At 42.2% G+C, this 19,130-nt stretch overlaps 2 protein-coding genes and 1 pseudogene across 4 annotated transcripts; all 3 read right to left on the bottom strand.

The window, feature by feature from the left end:
* LOC130500078 (leucine-rich repeat receptor protein kinase HPCA1-like) overlaps nucleotides 1-92 on the bottom strand; it is a 2,630-nt pseudogene extending 2,538 nt beyond the window's left edge.
* A 7,858-nt stretch (nucleotides 93-7,950) lies between these two features.
* On the bottom strand, nucleotides 7,951-10,472 carry LOC108808041 (meiosis-specific protein ASY2-like). The gene is made up of 5 exons (XM_056994781.1): nucleotides 9,770-10,472; nucleotides 9,520-9,693; nucleotides 8,875-9,440; nucleotides 8,438-8,795; nucleotides 7,951-8,387 (listed from the first exon to the last, which is right to left on the bottom strand). The coding sequence occupies exons 1-5, from the start codon at nucleotides 10,470-10,472 to the stop codon at nucleotides 7,951-7,953; spliced, it is 2,238 nt and encodes a 745-aa protein (XP_056850761.1).
* A 1,626-nt stretch (nucleotides 10,473-12,098) lies between these two features.
* LOC108824801 (leucine-rich repeat receptor protein kinase HPCA1-like) lies at nucleotides 12,099-17,396 on the bottom strand. Of its 3 annotated transcripts, XM_056993358.1 has the most exons (19): nucleotides 16,930-17,389; nucleotides 16,726-16,846; nucleotides 16,565-16,636; nucleotides 16,412-16,486; nucleotides 15,859-15,930; nucleotides 15,597-15,761; nucleotides 15,435-15,509; nucleotides 15,268-15,339; nucleotides 15,128-15,199; nucleotides 14,976-15,044; nucleotides 14,778-14,852; nucleotides 14,624-14,695; nucleotides 14,407-14,544; nucleotides 13,849-14,324; nucleotides 13,615-13,767; nucleotides 13,397-13,533; nucleotides 13,103-13,322; nucleotides 12,795-13,030; nucleotides 12,099-12,721 (listed from the first exon to the last, which is right to left on the bottom strand). In XM_056993358.1, exons 1-19 carry the CDS (start codon nucleotides 17,015-17,017, stop codon nucleotides 12,248-12,250), a joined length of 2,862 nt encoding a protein of 953 aa, XP_056849338.1. In that variant the 5' UTR covers nucleotides 17,018-17,389; the 3' UTR covers nucleotides 12,099-12,247. The 3 variants fall into 3 exon arrangements, with proteins under 3 accessions (XP_056849338.1, XP_056849337.1, XP_056849339.1); XM_056993357.1 differs by having other exon boundaries at nucleotides 13,397-13,767; nucleotides 16,930-17,396; XM_056993359.1 differs by lacking the exons at nucleotides 16,412-16,486; nucleotides 16,565-16,636; nucleotides 16,726-16,846; nucleotides 16,930-17,389 and adding an exon at nucleotides 16,236-16,395 and having other exon boundaries at nucleotides 15,859-16,113.
* Nucleotides 17,397-19,130: the final 1,734 nt, after the last annotated feature.

Raw genomic sequence — 19,130 nt, 5'->3', positions numbered from 1 at the left:
TATACAAACACTCTACTAAGTGTTGGGCCCAAATATGGCCCGATGGCTGATTGCTGAACGGTGAAGGATGGAAACAGGCCGCCACTGGCCATCACGATTCGGTACCTAAGAAGAGCTAAGTTGAAGCCGAAGGCTGAGAGCTAAGGTGATCGTTAAGGAGGTCACGACAAAGAGGAAGCTCATGTCGTAACCAGAAGAAGCGCAGGACCCGGTCAAAGGGAAGCTGTTGCGGGTTTCACCTCAAGCGGAGAGGATCTCGGAAATCAGTTGCAGATAACCTAAAGGAGTCCAAGGCTATAAAAGGAGAAGGTCGAAGACCAAGAAAAGGATCCGAACCTACTCAGATTTTACTTAACATTCCTAAAATATAATCCCTTTTATTATCTTTGTAATCATCAAAGAAACATCTTTGTAACCATCCCATTTCTATTTTATCAATACAAATCGAAGTTCATTCATCAAGTTCTTACGGGATTCAGCCCGCGATAATCTTTCCCTAACCTTTCTTAAACATAAAACCTGATCTAAAATCTAGGTGTGAGTTTTACCCCTCACAATTGGCGCCGTCTGTGGGGAAGAAACAATCGAATCCCTTACTCTAACTCGAGGATGAACCCTACCGATCAGACAACAACCCCGTCTGACCTAACCTCCCGATTCAGAGCGATGGCTCACCGAATGACGGAGGCTCTAGTCTCGTAATCACAGAGCCTCAACATGGCGACCACCGATCTGGGCAACAGCTTCCGGTTGATGCCTCGAACGAGCCAAACTACAACCGGAGTTACTAACCCGAGGTCATTAGGTGGAAACACCTCCGAGCTCCCGGTTACCGAGAATCCTCAGCAGCAAGCCATTCCGAATCAAACGGAGGCTCAGCTCTCTGAGATCCGCCAGATGATGATACAATTAGTAGACCGAGCTCAGGAAAGTGAGCGCACGATGCATCAGCTGGCTGTACGTCAACAACGATTCGAAGAGATAACTAGATCTCTAAACGCAACAACCCAACCACCGCAACGTCAAGCTCCGGGGGTCATCTTCCATGATCGATTAACCGATCCCTCTTTTCCCCGAGCACGTTTAAAACTTTTCCCCTGATAGCACTGCCCCTGAAGGACGCGGATCTGCTTTCCAGACACCTCATACTGGAACAGTTCCCGTATTCAATCCACCTAATGCCAGTGCTATGGGAAGTAACGTAGCGACAACCAGCTCCACACCCGGTCAGGTCACTGACAGAAGTAATCGTTTACCTCCTCCGCCACCTGATCCTAGGTCCGGAGCAGGAATATCCTTCCCATCTGGAGGCAGAGCGTCAGCTTCGGTTTATCAAACTAGAAGCTCGGTCCCAAATGAGGACGGTTATCAAAGGATAAACTCCGATAACCCAAGAAATGTCGAGCGCTGAGCCCACTAACGACTTAGCCCACTAACCGCATGGGAAGATGAGCCAACTCGATTCCGTCAGGAACCTACTCATCGGGTACCTGCGAACGATCCAAATATCCTTCCGTTTGAAGGACCTGAAGCTATCCGTAGATATATGGAGAGAACTCACGCGGCTCTCCAGAAATTGGGAGCTCAAGTCCATAAAGCTACGAGTTCAGCTCCCGAAATCGATAGCTTAATCGAAGAAACCCGTGGAACTCCATTCACGGACAGAATTGCCAGCTCTCACATAAGAGATACCCGAAAAATCAGAATTCCTGAGTATGATGGGACCTCCGACCCAAAGGCCTATTTGAGAGCTTTCCGATTGGCAATTGTTAAAGCCCATTTCACTCAGGAAGAATGTGAAGCAGGTTACTGTAGAACATTCGCCGAAAATTTGGTCGGAACAGCCCTTGAGTGGTTCTCCGGCCTCGAGCCAGCCTCGATAGACAACTTTGATCAATTAACCAACGCCTTTATGAAGCAATACTCAACCCATATCCGGAAGCAAGCTTCCGAGGCCGACCTTTGGAAGGTCAGTCAAGGAATGGGAGATTCATTACGAGTCTACATTGAGAAATTCAGGGCAATAAGAACTAAGCTATCGAATCCTAACGACCTAGTCGCCATCGAGGCCCTTAGGAGAGGTCTGTTCTATAGATCGAAATTCTGGTCAGAGTTAACACTCAAGCTCCTCCAACTATCGATGACGCTCTTCATAGAGCCACCAAGTATATTACTTTGGAGGAGGAGACAGCTGCACTGGATAAACTCCACAAGAAACCACAGAATCATTCGAAAGGTGACTCCTCCGAGACTAAGGGACCTCATAAAAAGGGTAACCCTCGAAATAATCAAACTCAGGGAGAACATTCCTACGCAATCGAGGAAGACAAGGAAGAGAAACCTATTGCAGCAGCAAACAAAACTCCCTGGTCAAAAGGCTTCGATAAAGGCAAACATTGCTCTTATCACGATCGCGAAGGACACTCAACCGAAGAGTGTTGGGACCTCCAACGCCAGCTGGCAGCTAAATTCGCAGCCGGAGAAATAAAGGGCGTGGACCTTAAAAAGCCGCCACCTTATCAGAAAAGAGGTTCCAGGGACATTTCCCCGAAACGCGAGAGGTCACCTGAGAAGGAAACCGATTCGCCACCTCCAGTCCCAAAAAAAGAGTCGACATGATTCTTGGGAAATTCCCCCAAGGAAAAAGTTTACAAGTCGAAGCTCTCTTGAGCAAACCCTCCCATCAATCGAACCCCGACTCGAGGGTGGACTGTATCCTTGGAGGATCAGACATATGTCAAGACTCCGTCAATTCCATTAAGAATCACGTGCGGAAGGCTGTGTCTAACACTGGACCTAAGCCTCCTAATCCTGAATCCAACACTAAGATTTCTTTCTGGGAAAGCGAGACCTCAAACCTTGACAGACCTCACGATGATGCGTTGATCGTCACCCTGAACATCGCAGGATACGAGGTTCCTAAGCTCATGATAGACACAGGAAGCTCTGTCGACCTCATTTTCTATAACACCCTAAAAGGGATGGAAATAGACGACTACGAAATTATTGGCCAAAAAGCTAATCTCGTAGGCTTCTCCGGAGAAACAGCTACCTCATTGGAACAATCAAGCTCCCAGTCATAGCTGGCGGAATAATGAAAATGACCAACTTAGTAGTCATCGATAGACCTTCCCCGTTCCACGCGATTTTGGGAAGACCTTGGATCCACAAAATGAAGGCAGTAGCCTCAACGTACCATCAGTGCGTAAAATTTCCAACACCCGAAGGGATAGCTACCATACACGGTAGCCAGAAGATATCCAGGATCTGCTATTTGGAGGATTCGAAATCCTCAAAAAATCCCCCCAATAGCAATTACAGATCCAGGAAGGTCGCGAAATGCAACAAAATATTCGAGGTCCCCCCAGGAACCTAACCGAAAAAATTTGCATCGACGACTCAAATCCTGAAAGACAGGTGAGCATCGGGTCCGAGCTACCTCTTGAGACAAAAAAGGAGCTCATCGATTTTTTGAAAAGCAATGTCAAAACCTTTGCGTGGTCCACCAACGACATGAAAGGAATAGATCCGAACGTCACCACCCATAAGCTAAAAGTTGACCCTACTTTCAAACCGATCAAACAGAAGCGTCGTAAGCTAGGTCTCGAAAAGGCTCAAGCTGTTAACGACGAAGTTGACCGACTTACGAAAGCTGGGTCCATTCGAGAGGTACATTACCCCGACTGGTTAGCTAACCCAGTAGTGGTAAAGAAGAAAAACGGGAAGTGGAGAATCTGCGTAGATTTCACAGACCTAAACAAAGCTTGCCCTAAAGACAGCTTCCCGTTACCTCAGACATCGACCGCCTAGTTGAAGCAACAGCTGGCCATCGACTCCTATCCTTCATGGATGCCTTCTCAGGATATAACCAAATCATGATGGATCCTGAGGACCAAGAAAACTGCATTCATAACCGAACGAGGAACCTATTGTTATAAGGTTATGCCATTCGGATTAAAGAACGCAGGAGCTACCTATCAAAGGCTAGTAAATAAGATGTTTGCTGGACAACTTGGAAAAACCATGGAGGTCTATATCGACGACATGCTAGTCAAATCCTCAGCCGGGGAAGATCATATCTCCCATTTTAGGGAAATGCTTCGATATCCTGAACAAGTACGATATGAAGCTCAATCCCACTAAATGTACTTTCGGGGTACCCTCAGGCGAGTTCCTAGGCTATCTCGTAACCGAAAGAGGCATTGAAGCCAACCCGCAGCAGATAGCAACCTTCCTAGAAATGCCGTCACCTAAGACGACCAGGGAGGTGCAGAGATTGACTGGACGAATCGCGGCGTTGAATCGATTCATATCCAAGTCTACCGATAAATGTCTCCCATTTTACAAGCTTCTAAGAAATAATAAGAAGTTCTTATGGGACGAGAAATGTGAGGAAGCCTTCAAGCAATTGAAAGCTTACCTCTCCGAACCTCCGATCCTATCTAAACCAGTAGTAGGAGAGCCATTGTACCTATATCTCGCTGTATCAACTGCTGCAGTCAGCGGCGTTCTAGTACGGGAGGAACAAAACGAACAAAGACCTGTCTATTACACCAGTAAAAGTTTGATAGATGCCGAAACCAGGTACCCTGCGATGGAAAAAACTAGCTCTAGCAGTCGTAACAGCTGCCAGAAAATTGCGACCTTACTTCCAATCGCATTCGATCGTTGTAATGACCTCACAACCATTACGAATGATCTTGCACAGCCCCAGCCAGTCAGGGCGATTGGCTAAATGGGCCATAGAACTCAGCGAATATGATATTGAGTATAGACCTCGAGCAGCAGCGAAAGCTCAGGTCCTCGCTGACTTTATCATCGAATTGACATCCGAGCAGTTAGACTCCGAAATGGAATCTCCGAAGTGGAGCCTATACGTCGACGGAGCCTCATCAAAACAGGGCTCCGGTATCGGTCTAAGGCTAACTTCTTCAGCAGGAGAAACCATCGAGCAGTCATATAGGCTCGGATTCAGCGCCTCAAACAACGAAGCTGAATATGAAGCACTAATCGCAGGGTTGAAGCTCGCCCTAAGCCTCGGAATCCGAGAGCTAAACGCTTATAGTGATTCACAGCTAGTAGCTAGCCAGTTTCACGGAGAATATGAAACGAGGGACGAAAGAATGGGGGCATATCTCGAAGTCGTCCAGAACCTCACTAGGCAGTTCGACAAATTCGAGCTAACGAGAATCCCACGAGGTGAGAACTCCTCAGCAGATGCATTGGCTGCTTTAGCTTCCACATCAGACCCCCTCGTAAAACGAATCATACCCGTAGAAGGAATCGAGAAACCAAGCATCGACATAGCTACTAAAGCTGAAAAAGAGAGCAAACTAAAAGCGCAACCCGAAGGTACCTGCCCTGAAGCGGTAGCTACCCAGGTTTTCACAACATTTTGGTTTCCAAAAACCAGAATATGCAGCGCAAAAAAGCATACCTCCGGGAACATAATCCAAGTCACGGAAGATATTCCTCGAAATTCAGACTCCTTAGAGCCTGATCTCGAGAATACCCCCGGGGGCACCAACTCAGACCCAGTCATCTGCAGAGTTAAAACCAGAAGCCGTACAGCTCTCCAAAATTCATCTGGAGGTATTCCTCGGAATTCAGACTCCCTGGAGCCCAATCCTACCAATACCTCCGGGGGCACCACGACACCAGGTCCCGAACAGGAACCTCCCTCGTCTCTTCATAACAAAGTTGTAGGAAGAGAGGATTGGAGAATTCCAATCACGCAATACATCCTGGAGGGAAAGACTCCACCCAATAAATGGGAGGCTCGAAAGCTCAAAGCATTAAGCGCGAGATATTGCGTAACTGAATCTGTCCTCCTCAAACGAAGCATTTCCGGACCTTACCTAAAATGCGTCCATGGCCTCGTTGCTATGAGACTCATGAAGGAAATGCACGACGGTTCCTGCGGAAACCACTCTGGAGGAAGAGCTTTAGCCATCAGAATCAAAAGACAAGGATATTTCTGGCCTACCATTATTGCAGATTGTGAGGCCTATTCCTCTTCATGCGACAAATGCCAGAGGCATGCACCGATTATACACCAACCTGCGGAGAAGCTGTCTAACATATCCGCCCCTTACCCATTTATGAGATGGTCCATGGATATCGTGGGGCCACTAGTACCATCAGGAAGTGGAAAGAAGAAGCTACGCTTCCTCTTAGTCTTAACGGACTACTTCACAAAATGGATAGAGGCTGAAGCTTTCCAGCAGGTAACCAGGGTCGAGGTCGAGCAATTTGTATGGAAAGATATTGTGTGTAGACACGGCGTCCCATACGAAATCGTAACTGACAATGGAGGACAATTCATATCCCACGATTTCAAAATATTTTGTGACAAGTGGAATATTCGCCTGACCTTCTCATCACCTCGCCGACCTCAAGGTAACGGACAGGCGGAGGCTGCTAATAAATCAGTATTAGCAAACCTCAAGAAGCGCCTCGGAACCCAGAAGGAATTCTGGTCAGAGAAGTTACTGAAGTACTTTGGGCATGTCGGACCACCCCACGAAAAGCTACAGAAGAAACTCCTTTCTCCTTAGCATATGGGATGGAAGCCGTCGTTCCAGGCTGAAACCATTGCTGGTAGCCTCCGCCGGGAATTCTGTACATCCAATCCCGCAGCTAATGATCAGCTCCTAACTGACAGCCTCGATCTAATCGAGGAAAGACGGGACCGAGCTTTGATTCGCATTCAGAACTATCAGCAAGCAATGGCACGCAGTACAATTCCAAAGTCAGGCTCCGGCAGTTTGCTGTAGGTGACCTAGTACTTAGGAAAGTTTTCGAAGGAACCAAAGAGCCAAATGCTGGGAAGTTAGGAACTAACTGGGAAGGTCCCTATCAGATCATCCATGTAGTACGACCTGGCGTTTACAAGCTCCGAAAGGTGCGAACCGGGGTACCTGAAATCAGATCGTGGAACGCCACGAATCTTAAGAGATATTATCATTAGGTACCTAAAATTCCCGAACTACGTTAGGCTTGATCCCTTGACTGGGTACGTAGGCAACTCCGTCATGAGTGCAGCCCCAACCTCATTTCAACACTTCGTTCACTACAATCAAAGGGGGCATATGTCTGATTAAAATCACATCCCGTGCAGCAAGTGTATGATCGTCGTAATACAACAATTGTATGATTACTATGATACCATGTATCCAATTATCAATAAAGAAATTATTCTCGATATCTCAATTCTTTAACAAAACAGGTCCCTGCAAACATGGACCTAGGGTCCTAAAAACCCTTCGGTTTAGCTCAGGTCTCTACAAACCTGGACCTAATGTCTTAAAATCCTTAACAATCTTAAAGGTCTTAAAATCCTTCAAGCAATATCAGGTCTCGACGAACCTGGACCTAAGGTCTTAAAATCCTTACCAAGTCTCTAAGGTCTTAAAATCCTTACCAAATCTCTAAGGTCTTAAAATCCTTACCAAATCTCTAAGGTCTTAAAATCCTTACCAAATCCCCAAGGTCTTAAAATCCTTATCAAATCTTCGAGGTCTTAAAATCCTCATCAAACCTCAGAAGGTCTTAAAATCCTAAGCAAATCTCAACGGGTCTTAAAATCCCACAAACAAACTCAGGTTCCCAGGAACCCCCACCTAAGGTGTCCAGATTAAACTTAGGTTCCTAAAAACCCTAAGCTAATCCCATACTCCAAGATTTCCTCTTAAAACGACCAAAGTCCTCCAGACTTATCATAAGATTCGATTATGATCAAGTTGTCATATTTTACGACTAATGCTAAAAACTCAAAATGAAAGGAAAACCAAGTTTGAAATTAAACAAGGGTTTAAAAGCCTCCCCAGGCTAACAAAGATTCGAAGTGCGAACAAAGGTTTAAAAGCCTCCTCAGGCTATAAGTCTTGAAAGCAAAAGATAAAGAAGCCCCTTGGGCAGAAGTTTTAAAAACATAGAGAGCATCGGCTCTTAACCTTCCTTGGATCCAGGATCAGCTTCACCATCCTTATCCTCCTCGATAGGATCATCCTCCTGGGCAGGAACCTCTTCTTCAACATCTTGGTCATCACCTCCCGGGGTCGCCTCAACGGGGACTAAGTCAGGAGAGACCGAACCCAAGTTAGAACCATATTCTCCAGAAAACGTCGGATTAAACATATTAATCTCGAAAGTACCTGAGCTCTCGGAGAATTGGGGAATGGGGAGCTTGCTGACTGAGAAATCAGAAACTTGAGCCTTCTCGTACGCAGCACCAGCATCCAGGACCAAAACCATCAAACGATGATACTCATCCTCAGCAGACTCAATCTCCTTAGATAATAACTCTTTCAGAAGCTCGGTGTTTGCCTGAAGCTCCTGAGCGTAAATCAGAGCATCAGTCTCTTCCTTTTCTTGACAAACTTCTCCTTCACAGAGGTCAGGATCTTGTTGTAGGCTTCGGCCACCTCCTTCTTACCTTTCCTGACAGCTAGCTTAACTTCAGCCTCTTTGTTCTGTTGACTAACCCGAGACGAAGCGATCAACTCTTGGACCTGGTGCTCAGCTATCCTGCGAGCAGCATCTAACTCATTGATCTTCCTATTCTTCACCCGAATATCGATGGCCTGACTCTCGATCTTCCCTTGTTGAGTATCAGCCTTCAAACCAAGCCTCCCGACCTCAGCTTCAAGCTCAGAAACTCGAGCACGAGCCAGGTCGAGCTCCATCTTGGTAGTCTTGAACAACTCAGTGGCCTGAGCTAAGTCTCTAGCGCTAGGAGCATCATGCACGGTCTCTTCAAACCTCAGCTGAGCCCTGTTAATGGCTCCGGCCAGCTAAAACAAAAGAAAATATATATGTTCAGATGAAACATTGGATTAATAGCGAACCAAAAAAAAAAATGAGATTACGTACTTGACCCATGTGGTGAGCTATCTCAATGTACTCTTCCTTGTTGGACAGACCATTGATTGAAGGCATGGAGCATCCCACCGTCTTCATATGCCTCATGATGGTTGCCAAACCCCAAGGATCATCCAATATCGATCCCGGCTTAGAATGGGAGAAGTTCCAACCCACGGCCCCTCCCCGAGAAGACGAGGAGGAAGACCTGGTGGGCCTATCTCCCAAATCAGTCCGAGACCTCTTGTTTCTCGGAGGTTCGACCTCGAGAGGATCTCTAGCAGCCTGAGGGTTAGCTTCAACCGTCGGAACCTCAGGACGGGGAACAACATCTTGAGCTCTGGGCTCAACTGGGTTAACATCCTTAGCAGGGACAGAGGTCCCGTCATCAAGGACCTCCTTCAGTGAGCTGAGAAAGGCTCCTCCTTGGGTCTTATCGCTACCTCGCGAAGCACTGGCAGCTGCAGCAGGTTTGTTCCTGGAACGGAAAGAAGGCCTCATCTTGGGAGCTTGAGTCTTTTCAGTTTCGGAAGTACTAGCTCCAGTCGAAAGATCTACCACGAAAGGACCTTCAGAGACTAAACAATGGAAAGCTTGTTAGCTATCTCTGAAAGCAAATCCAGAAATAAAAATAATAAGCGAAATCCGAAAAATCACCTTCTAAATCTTCAGCAGGGATCGGGTCAAGGAACCTGGCGTTGTATCGATCCGGGAACCTAGCTGATCCAATACGGGAAACAGTGAAAGACGCCCAAGTATTGGGACTCTGATACAATTTCCGAAAAAGAGCTCTAGACAGCTTATCAGTAAGCTTAGGAGGATCCTCGATATCTGCATATGAAATCAAGGGTTCAGCAAATAATGATAATCATAAACAAGCAAGATACATTCCTAAAAAAATCCTAACCAGATATATCGGACCAAACAACCGAGAGAGTACGACCCAATGGGACTGTAGAGGGATCAATCTTGACATAAAAGTATTTTTTCCTCCAATCATCGTCACTACCAGAGGATTTAAAAAGTCCGAGCCTAGGACGGCAAGGAAGATAGTAGGTGCCACTGCCACCATCCTTACTAGAGCTCTCCTTGATCGTGTAAAGGCTCATCAGTTCGGTCAGACCAACGACGACTCCTTCCTCTTTAGCTCTGGTAATGAAACCATTTATCACTCGGATAACCGAGGGACAGAGTTGAGAGAGGGCTAGTTGATAATGATCAAGAAGATCTAACAGAAGATCTGGAAGCGGAAACCGGAGGTGGGATTTAGAGATATACTTCTCGTGAATGCAAAACCAACCTTCCGGGGCGGTTTCAGGAGTTTCGTCAGGGGAACAAACCTTGGCCAACTCCTTTTGGCCATGAGCTTGAACCATGAGGTTAGTAACCTCTTGAATCTTTAGTAAGGAAGGCGAGTGAGGGCTCAGAGTGGTGCTCCCGCCAGAAACTTCCTTCTTCTTCACCCGCTTGGAGACCCTCCCCGCGATTGAGTCCTTGACTTCCTTCTTGTCTCTTTTCATTTTCTCACCGATCTCCTGCTTAACCTTCATTAAGCGCTTCCCGGAGGCAGAGATTCCGGTCTCACCGGAACCTTCTCTCAGAGGATCCATTAAAGAAAGAGGTAAGGAGAATCGAAAGGATTGGAAAGGGAAAGGATGGAATAAGCTAATCTCTTAGGAACTAAGGGTTCTAAGAAATTCGCAGAGGATCAATGGTGAATCGAAGGATGAAAGTAAAAAAAAAAAAAAGAAAAAAGCGTAGTAAAATAAAGGAGTGGAAGAGAAGTTACCTTGGAAACCGAGTGGAGGCGTGGAGAATATGGACAGTGGCAGTTAATGCTAGCTGCTTTATATCTTGTCACGTCTCGAAAATCGGAAACTATATTTCAAACTCTTATTAATCCAAACCGTCGATATAATCAAAGAAAATTCGCAGCCGTTCGATCAGATGAAAATAAATGTGGTTGAGATAGCTGGTAATCATGATCTCAACAAGAGAATCTAGCTTGGGCGGCTAGGTTTAGCTCCCGAGGATAACGAAGCTTCATCTCGAGAGCTGGGGGCAACTGTTGGGCCCAAATATGGCCCGATGGCTGATTGCTGAACGGTGAAGGATGGAAACAGGCCGCGACTGGCCCATCACGAATTCGGTACCTAAGAAGAGCTAAGTTGAAGCCGAAGGCTGAGAGCTAAGGTGATCGTTAAGGAGGTCACGACAAAGAGGAAGCTCATGTCGTAACCAGAAGAAGCGCAGGACCCGGTCAAAGGGAAGCTGTTGCGGGTTCACCTCAAGCGGAGAGGATCTCGGAAATCAGTTGCAGATAACCTAAAGGAGTCCAAGGCTATAAAAGGAGAAGGTCGAAGACCAAGAAAAGGATCCGAACCTACTCAGATTTTACTTAACATTCCTAAGATATAATCCTTTTTATTATCTTTGTAATCATCAAAAGAAACATCTTTGTAACCATCCCATTTTCTATTTTATCAATACAAATCGAAGTTCATTCATCAAGTTCTTACGGGATTCAGCCCGCGATAATCTTTCCCTAACCTTTCTTAAACATAAACCTGATCTAAAATCTAGGTGTGAGTTTTACCCCTCACACTAAGGGCCTGACTGGTTTAACCGCAGCGGTTGCGTTTATGGTTGCGAGAGTTTACGGGTGCGGGTGGTTGCGGTTTCAAGCGTTTTCTAGAGATTTGTACGACTGGTACAGCGGTTAGTAATTGTTGCGTTTGCGGAACTTTTATGACTAGTAAACTACCAAACGCAACATCTGTTAAATAATAAATTAATAATATTTACTTTTTATACAATTATAAAAATATAATAAATATAAAATTTATATTTATAAAATTATATTATTAAATTTTAATAATTGATAGAAAATATTTTGGTTTGAAATTTTTATAATATAAATTAAAATATAATATGTATACATTTTACAATTTCTATTATTTCAATTTAAATTTTTTATTGGATATTTTTAATAATATTTTTATTTATTTTGTTTTTAAAGAAAAAAAATTATCCGCCTGCAACCGCCTGCAATCGCCCGCAACCGCAAACACTAGCTGGAACCAGCTTTTGATTTTAAGAGGTTCGGAACGGTTTAAAGCGATTTGTAACGTTTTCTATGATTGTTTCGAAACGCCAACAACCGCTGCGAACCCCAAAAACTGCGTTTGTGGGTGATTACGGGGAAATCAGTCATGCCCTAATTCTAAAAAAACGTATAACACCAAAAAATTTATCACACAAATAAAAATTAGCCGTGCATACTTTTACAAACTATTGACATAGCAACAAATTAAATCATGCAATCCACCACATTCACAAGGCATTTCACGTATGAAATCAATTACAAAATATCAAAAAAACTCGATCATTGGGGTTCGAGCTTTGAAGATGGGAAATTCCCACTGTACTGGAAAGAGTCCTTGCCATACGGATCACCGGATCCTTTGGTTGCTTCCTCGTACGTACTTGAAGTCGATGCTGAATCCACGTTCGGGTTTAAACCAGCAAGTTGCATTATGTTCTCAATCTCTTTCACAACATCACCCATTGATGGTCTATTCACTCCTTCCTCCTCCACGCATCTCAGAGCCAAATCTATGTACTTCTCAAACCCTTTAAGGTTGCTGCTGCTTGCGATGATTGTCGTGTCCAACAGTTCTTGCAGGTCATACAAACTCCTCGACTTATTCATCTTCATCTTCACCTCTCTCACCACGTATTTACCTTTCTCTATTGGACTTTTACCGGTTAATAGCTCAAGCATCACCACACCAAACCCATACACATCACTCTTCTCCGTCAACTGATTTGTCATGTAGTACTCAGGATCCAAGTAGCCCTAATTTCAGATATATTGTGAGTTTAAATGTATATGATAAATGGAAAAAAGATGATGATGATTATCTACTCACCATAGTTCCTTTCACTTGTGTTGTCACATGAGTTTTCTCAGGGTCTCCCACAAGTTTGGAGAGGCCAAAATCGGCAACCTTTGCAGTTAGATTTTCATCAAGTAATATATTGTTTGATTTGATGTCTCTGTGTATAATTGGAGGATCAGCAAGCTCATGAAGATAAGCCAGGCCTTTCCCTGAACCCAGTGCTATTCTGAGCCTTCTTAACCAATCAAGTCTTATCCCACTCTTCCCTTTATTTTTTAAAAATATTCAGCACCCAGAAATTATTATCATTCCTTGCAGAAAGAGGTTTGGTATATTACCTGAGAGACTGTCTCTAAGAGAGCCATTTGGAATGTACTCGTATACAAGCATTTGTTCACTTCGATCAAAGCAAAAGCCCAAAAGTCTAACAACGTTTTTATGATGGACCCTTGAAAGTAGTTCGATCTCAGTTTTGAATTCCAAACCTCCTTGCAAAGATCCTTGTTGAGCTCTTTTGATTGCAATGAGTTGCCCCGAGGGAAGAATCCCTCTGTAAACCTGTTTTACCATCAGATTTGGGATCAGATTTTCAAATAAAGGCCATGGATCAAGGTCACTGAAAAGACACAAACCTTGCCATAACCTCCACCCCCAACATCATTTGCCTCTGAAAAGTTGTCTGTACACTTCTTCATCTCTTCAAAAGTAAAAGATTTTGCTCCCATTAGCTGTGGAGCATCAATACTGCTCTTGCTCGTACTCCACTTGGCTGAAACATACAAAAGAGAAGCAGTCAGCAGTTTCAGTCTCAAGGGATAAATCTTTTGTACTAAACCTTTTTTCCTCTTACCGAAAGGATTATTTTGATCAGTTGCTCTGTCTGCTCTCTTCCTCTGGCGGAGAGCGTAAACCCCAGCTAAAGTTAACAACAACAGAAGAATCACCCCACCAACTGCTGCTCCGATTATGATGCCCATGTTTAATGACTTAGAACTTCCTCCATCTGTGGAAAAAAAAAAAGACAGAGCAAAGGAGTCATATTGATCCAGTATAGATTGGATTTGACTGTCTGTATTGATCATACCATAGAACTTAGTGTAGGGATCGGCTATGAAAATGTAAGGGCCAAATATAGGAGGAGGCTTATAAGTCTGGTTGCTAAAGGCAAAATTAACAAGTGACATTTCCGTCTCATTAAATCTCCCTCTGCCCAATGGAAAGACTAAAAGATCGATTAGAAGCTGATGATCGGCTGCGTTCTCTCTTATGTTTCTGACAGCTACGGAATCCACTGGATAACTGAACTTATTGAAGAAACCAGTTATATTCTTCTGAAGAATATCAAAGTTGGTGGTGTTGAATAACCCTGAGAAGGAAGGAGCCCTGAAATAGAATGTTCCTGTGAATGGATACGCACAGCGGCAAGAAGGATTCGCTTCCCTGCCCTGATCACACGGAGGACAGGTTGTCGGAATCGTAGAATAAGAGGTATTGTATGGGATTTCTGAGCAGTAACTTGCACTGTTGCCCAGCTCCAGACACACTGGGTTACCTGCCAATCTGTAGATAAGTAAACAACATAAGCAAATGACTGATGAAACAAAAAACAATAAGAATTTTGATTTCTGACCAGGATCCATACATTACTTGGATGCGTGTGTTAGAAGATGGTTGTCTATAAACATCTATCTGATTGTATTGTAAATCAACAAACTCCAACTGGTTGCTATAGCTGGTACCAAAGTCCAACGTTGAATTTATCTCATTCCTCTTTAGAATACTGAAGAAAAAAAAGTATAATAAGTATACAGATGTCGCAGCACCTTTTTGATTTCAATATCATATATTGTTTGACTCACACTGTCTGCAACTGAGGAGGGCTGAAAAATGAGTTTGGTATTGGATTATAAAGTTTGATCCCTTCCATCCTTCTGCACGGGAAAACCATATGTTCTTAGAAAGTAAAGACACGGATATCAAGAAGAAAGAGAAGAGAAAAAAAAATGCTCATACAATGTTGCCAAGGAGGGCAATGAAGAGATCCATGATGGTATAGGTGAGGGTTCCAAAGTGTTATTGCTTACATCTCTGTTATAAATCAATCATATTATGGCAATTAGATTGTCTGATAATGAAGGTCTGAGAAGAGTAGTAATGGTAAACAGAGCAGTAAAAGAGTAAGATACATATAGTAGTAATAATAAAACTTACAATGTGTAGAGACTGGTCAAGCTGGTTAAATTTGGAAGGCTACCTGTAAATTCGTTGTTGGCCAAGTACCTACAATGCATTTAACTAGAAACTATTTTACCTCGTTCTATATACATTTGCAAACACAGAACACAACTTTAGTTGCTACTTACAGTTCTTGAAGATTTGTGAGATTATTAAGAGTTGTAGGAATATTGCCAGTAAGTTTATTCCTATCAAGGCGTCTGTAACAGAGAGTAAAGAATGAAGATATTGGGATAAATAAACAATTTGAAATGAACTTACTACTTACAACACTGTCAACGTGTTAACGAGGCTAAGGGTGTCCGGGATTTCCCCTGTGAGGTTGTTCCCATCGAATAGTCTATGGATAAAACAACAAACAATGCAGTCACTTTGTTAGTTGCACCTTGAAACTTGTGCAGAACTCTCAGCATTCATAAGTAATGTGAAGCTTACACATGTATCAAAGTCATTTTTGAGCTGAAAAGTGTTTTTGGGATAACACCCGAAAGCTTGTTTTTTCCAAAATGACTGCAGGAGTGAGGAGAGTAAGGATAATTAGCATACGAAAACGGGTGATTATATAAAAAAAATGAAGAGATTTGGGATTATATATACAAATGCTTAGTTCCAAGAAGCATATCAAGTCCAGGTGAAGAAGTCCCATTAGAAACTGGAAGCGTTCCTTCAATCTGATTGTCAGCTATATCAAACCAATATAGGTTTGATAACCGTCCAATGGAAGCTGGAATTGTTCCACTTAATTGATTTAAATTCAGGGATCTGTACGGAATCAAAGCAAATTAATACTAATGCCATTACAAAGGCTTGATATCCGAAAGTGAAAAGACTTTTCTATTAATAGGAAGAAACCTCTTACAGATATACAAGTTGTTCAAGATCTCCAATGGACTCAGGGATTTGACCAGTGAAACTACATCCCACGAGGATCCTGGAGAGTAAAAAAAATGTTGGTTATAATGTGAAAGTATACAAGAAGATATATTAATCCATGACCCAATGATCTATGCTTAAAAGGGCGCTAGGCAAGGCAAGGCAAGGCAAAGCAAGGCGACGAATTCCTAAAAACATGCTCCAAGCCTAGGCGAATTCTCAGGGTCGTAGTCTTAGGTATCTGAGGCACCAATACACAAGAAAATATTAGGTTTTGAAAACGTAAAAAGTATCCAAAACATTAAGTTGTAATCATATTACGGAAAAACCCTCATGCAAAATGATGTTTCATAGAAAGTCTACCTTTTTGAGAGTCGTGCGAGCGTGTGACGTGTAAGGCGGTATGAAACGTTACTGAGCGAGCGCTTTTTATAAGTCGCATAGCCTCTCATCTATGCTACACGATGGATGCTGAGCCTTGCCTTGCCTTGAGCATAGGTGCGCCTTTTAGAACACATTAAGTGATGTTGTTTGCTTACAAGTTCTTCAACTTCTTAAGTCCACCGATATTTGATGGAAGTGGTCCAGTCAATCCAGTGTTGTACGACATATCCCTACAAAGAGTAGGATCATAAAATGAGAAAATATTAATTTCTAATTAAAGAAGAACAGAAAGAAGAAGAAAGACATACAAGATCTCTAATTCAGACAAGGTTGCAATATCACTGGAAAGCTTTCCTTCTACGTCAAGGTTACCTAGTGATCTGCAACAAGCAACAACATAACGTTAATACTCTGCAAATGATTACTGGAAGAAGAAGAAACAAATTACAAATCACAAACAAGTCGTTACATTGAAACAACGCGGTCATTGGTACATGTAATTCCAACCCAATTTGTTCCACAAGGATCAGCACCTTTCCAACTTTCAGGATACTTTGTCCAGTCAGCCTTCAGGGCTTGTAAAGCAGAAACTACACAAAATTTTCAGAAAATTAAAAGATTTTGAAATTCTTACGTCTAAAACGGTAATCAGCATATATTTAATTATACTTACAGTCAAAACCATTTGTGATAGCCGAAACAGAAAGAAATGGGAGGCAAAGCAAGATCAGGAGCATAAAGGCTCCAATTCTTGAACTCATCTTCAAACCGATAAACAAACTTTTTCCCTCTTCCTCTTCTGTTAATTGTAACTCAAAGAAAAAGTCATGTGGTCTACACAAGTTATGAAAGATCTTTTGAATAAAAATTACAGCCTCGCTTTCAAAACATGTAGACAATAATGTTAAACTAAAAGGAGAAGACTTTGAACAATTTAGTAAAAATAATATTAAAAACTTGGTCAATTTGAAACAGCCGATTATGGGATTTTAGAAAGTTTCAATTCGATAGGGGGTAATGGGACGGAACAAATCATGAACAATTGTTTAAAGAAAACATGAGTTGTCGTGAGGCAAAACTAGCGTGGGGGCTCTGTATATCTAACTATATTAAATACACTCATTATTGATTTCAAAAAAAATCACAAAAGTATCTTCAAACTAGATTAAGATCAGCCTTATGCGAAGTACACATAGTCTACATAATTTTTTGAAACTATAATTTCGATTTTGATGGACCACATATTCTGAAATTACATAGTAAAATGATAAATTACAAGATAATTTACAGGGCATATATATTTATCATGCGAATACTTAGTATTACATACATTATTAATTTGAAGACCAACATATTCAGTTATGTTTTCAAAAAATTTAATCAAAAATCATATTATTTATATAAGACAAAAGTTTCAAAATATAATTTAGTAAATAATTATTTAATCTAATAATATATTCAAAATAACTGAAAATAATTTTTACTTAATTATTATTTAGTTATGCATTTTTCTATTTTTAATCCTTAACTTTTGTAATTGAAGTATTATCCGTTTACATAGCAACACATTATATATACATGGATTATCTTTAACTAAATAAAATATTAAATATATATAATCAATTATTATATAATTAGATGTTTTGTCCGTATATGCAGACTTAATAATATTATAAATATTTATAGATATATACATTTTCAAATACTATGATAATGAATTATTGTTCATATGTTCCAAATATTTAATAATAAACTAAAGAAAAAAATATTTATATACACAAAGTTTTTCATCATAACATAAATATTTTGTATTACATAAAATAAATTTGAAAATATTCATGTATACATAAAATGTATATATAGAAATTTATCTGTGAAAAAATTAAGATTTAAAATTATTTTTGAATAGCGCAATGTAAACTACTATTATTCTATAATAATTATTGTTGCACCCAATTTCGGGCATTTCCTTAACGGCTGGGACGAGAAGATAGACTGCGTAGATTAAAGCCCGTGGTAAGAATACGAGTCCGAGATAAAGTCTTCGAGAGGCCGAAGATCGCGGGAGCGGTTGTGAAGAAGATGGGATGATGCGACTATAAAAGGGAAAAGAGATCAAAGAGAAGGGGATGTGAAAAACCCTAGAGAGAGTACACTATACACATCGATCTCATTCTACTTTGCCTTTAGATCTATTATTTACTCAATTTCTTTTGTAATATTGAATCTCATTTCTATTTATTGTAACCTGTTATTAAATAAAAGTCTATTTTTGTCAACCGATCTCCGATTACATCGTTGTGTTCTAATGATATTGTTGCCCACATCCTTTTCATTCCCAGTTTACATTACAAACACTATTAAATATTTAGTGTAGATTTTAGGATCTACATTTTGGCACCGACTATTGGGAAGATAAACGAAAAACATCTTTGTTAAGAACCCAATCTAGGATTTCTAAGAGCGATTATGGATCCAAATTAATCCGGGAACTCTCAACAGAGAACGACCGACGTCGATCCCACTGGGATCGAGCAAAGAAACGATCCACCGATCGGATCTATGAACACCGGTGGAAACGATGACCCGATCAAGACCCCGCAAGCTCCACACACAGGGACTTTAGCTCCCGACCGGTTTGGAGCCCGAGTCTGGAATCGTTCGAGGGAGAGGCCATCCATCGACAGTTCACTTACTCGGACACAACCAACCAGACCGATATCTCCTACGCCTATATCTCAGACGAGAGAGGAAGTCGCCAAACTCCAGGGTATGATTCGGACACTCTTAGATAAAGCTTGAGAGCAGGAACTCGCTCATCGAACTATCGCGAACCGGCTGGAGCAGACCAAGAATGAGCTTGCTGAACATCGG

Source organism: Raphanus sativus, chromosome 9, assembly GCF_000801105.2.
Source record: "Raphanus sativus cultivar WK10039 chromosome 9, ASM80110v3, whole genome shotgun sequence".
NCBI classification, from domain to species: Eukaryota; Viridiplantae; Streptophyta; class Magnoliopsida; order Brassicales; family Brassicaceae; genus Raphanus; species Raphanus sativus.
The sequence above is the reverse complement of the archived record's forward strand: the minus strand, read 5'-3'. Positions and strand labels throughout refer to the sequence as shown.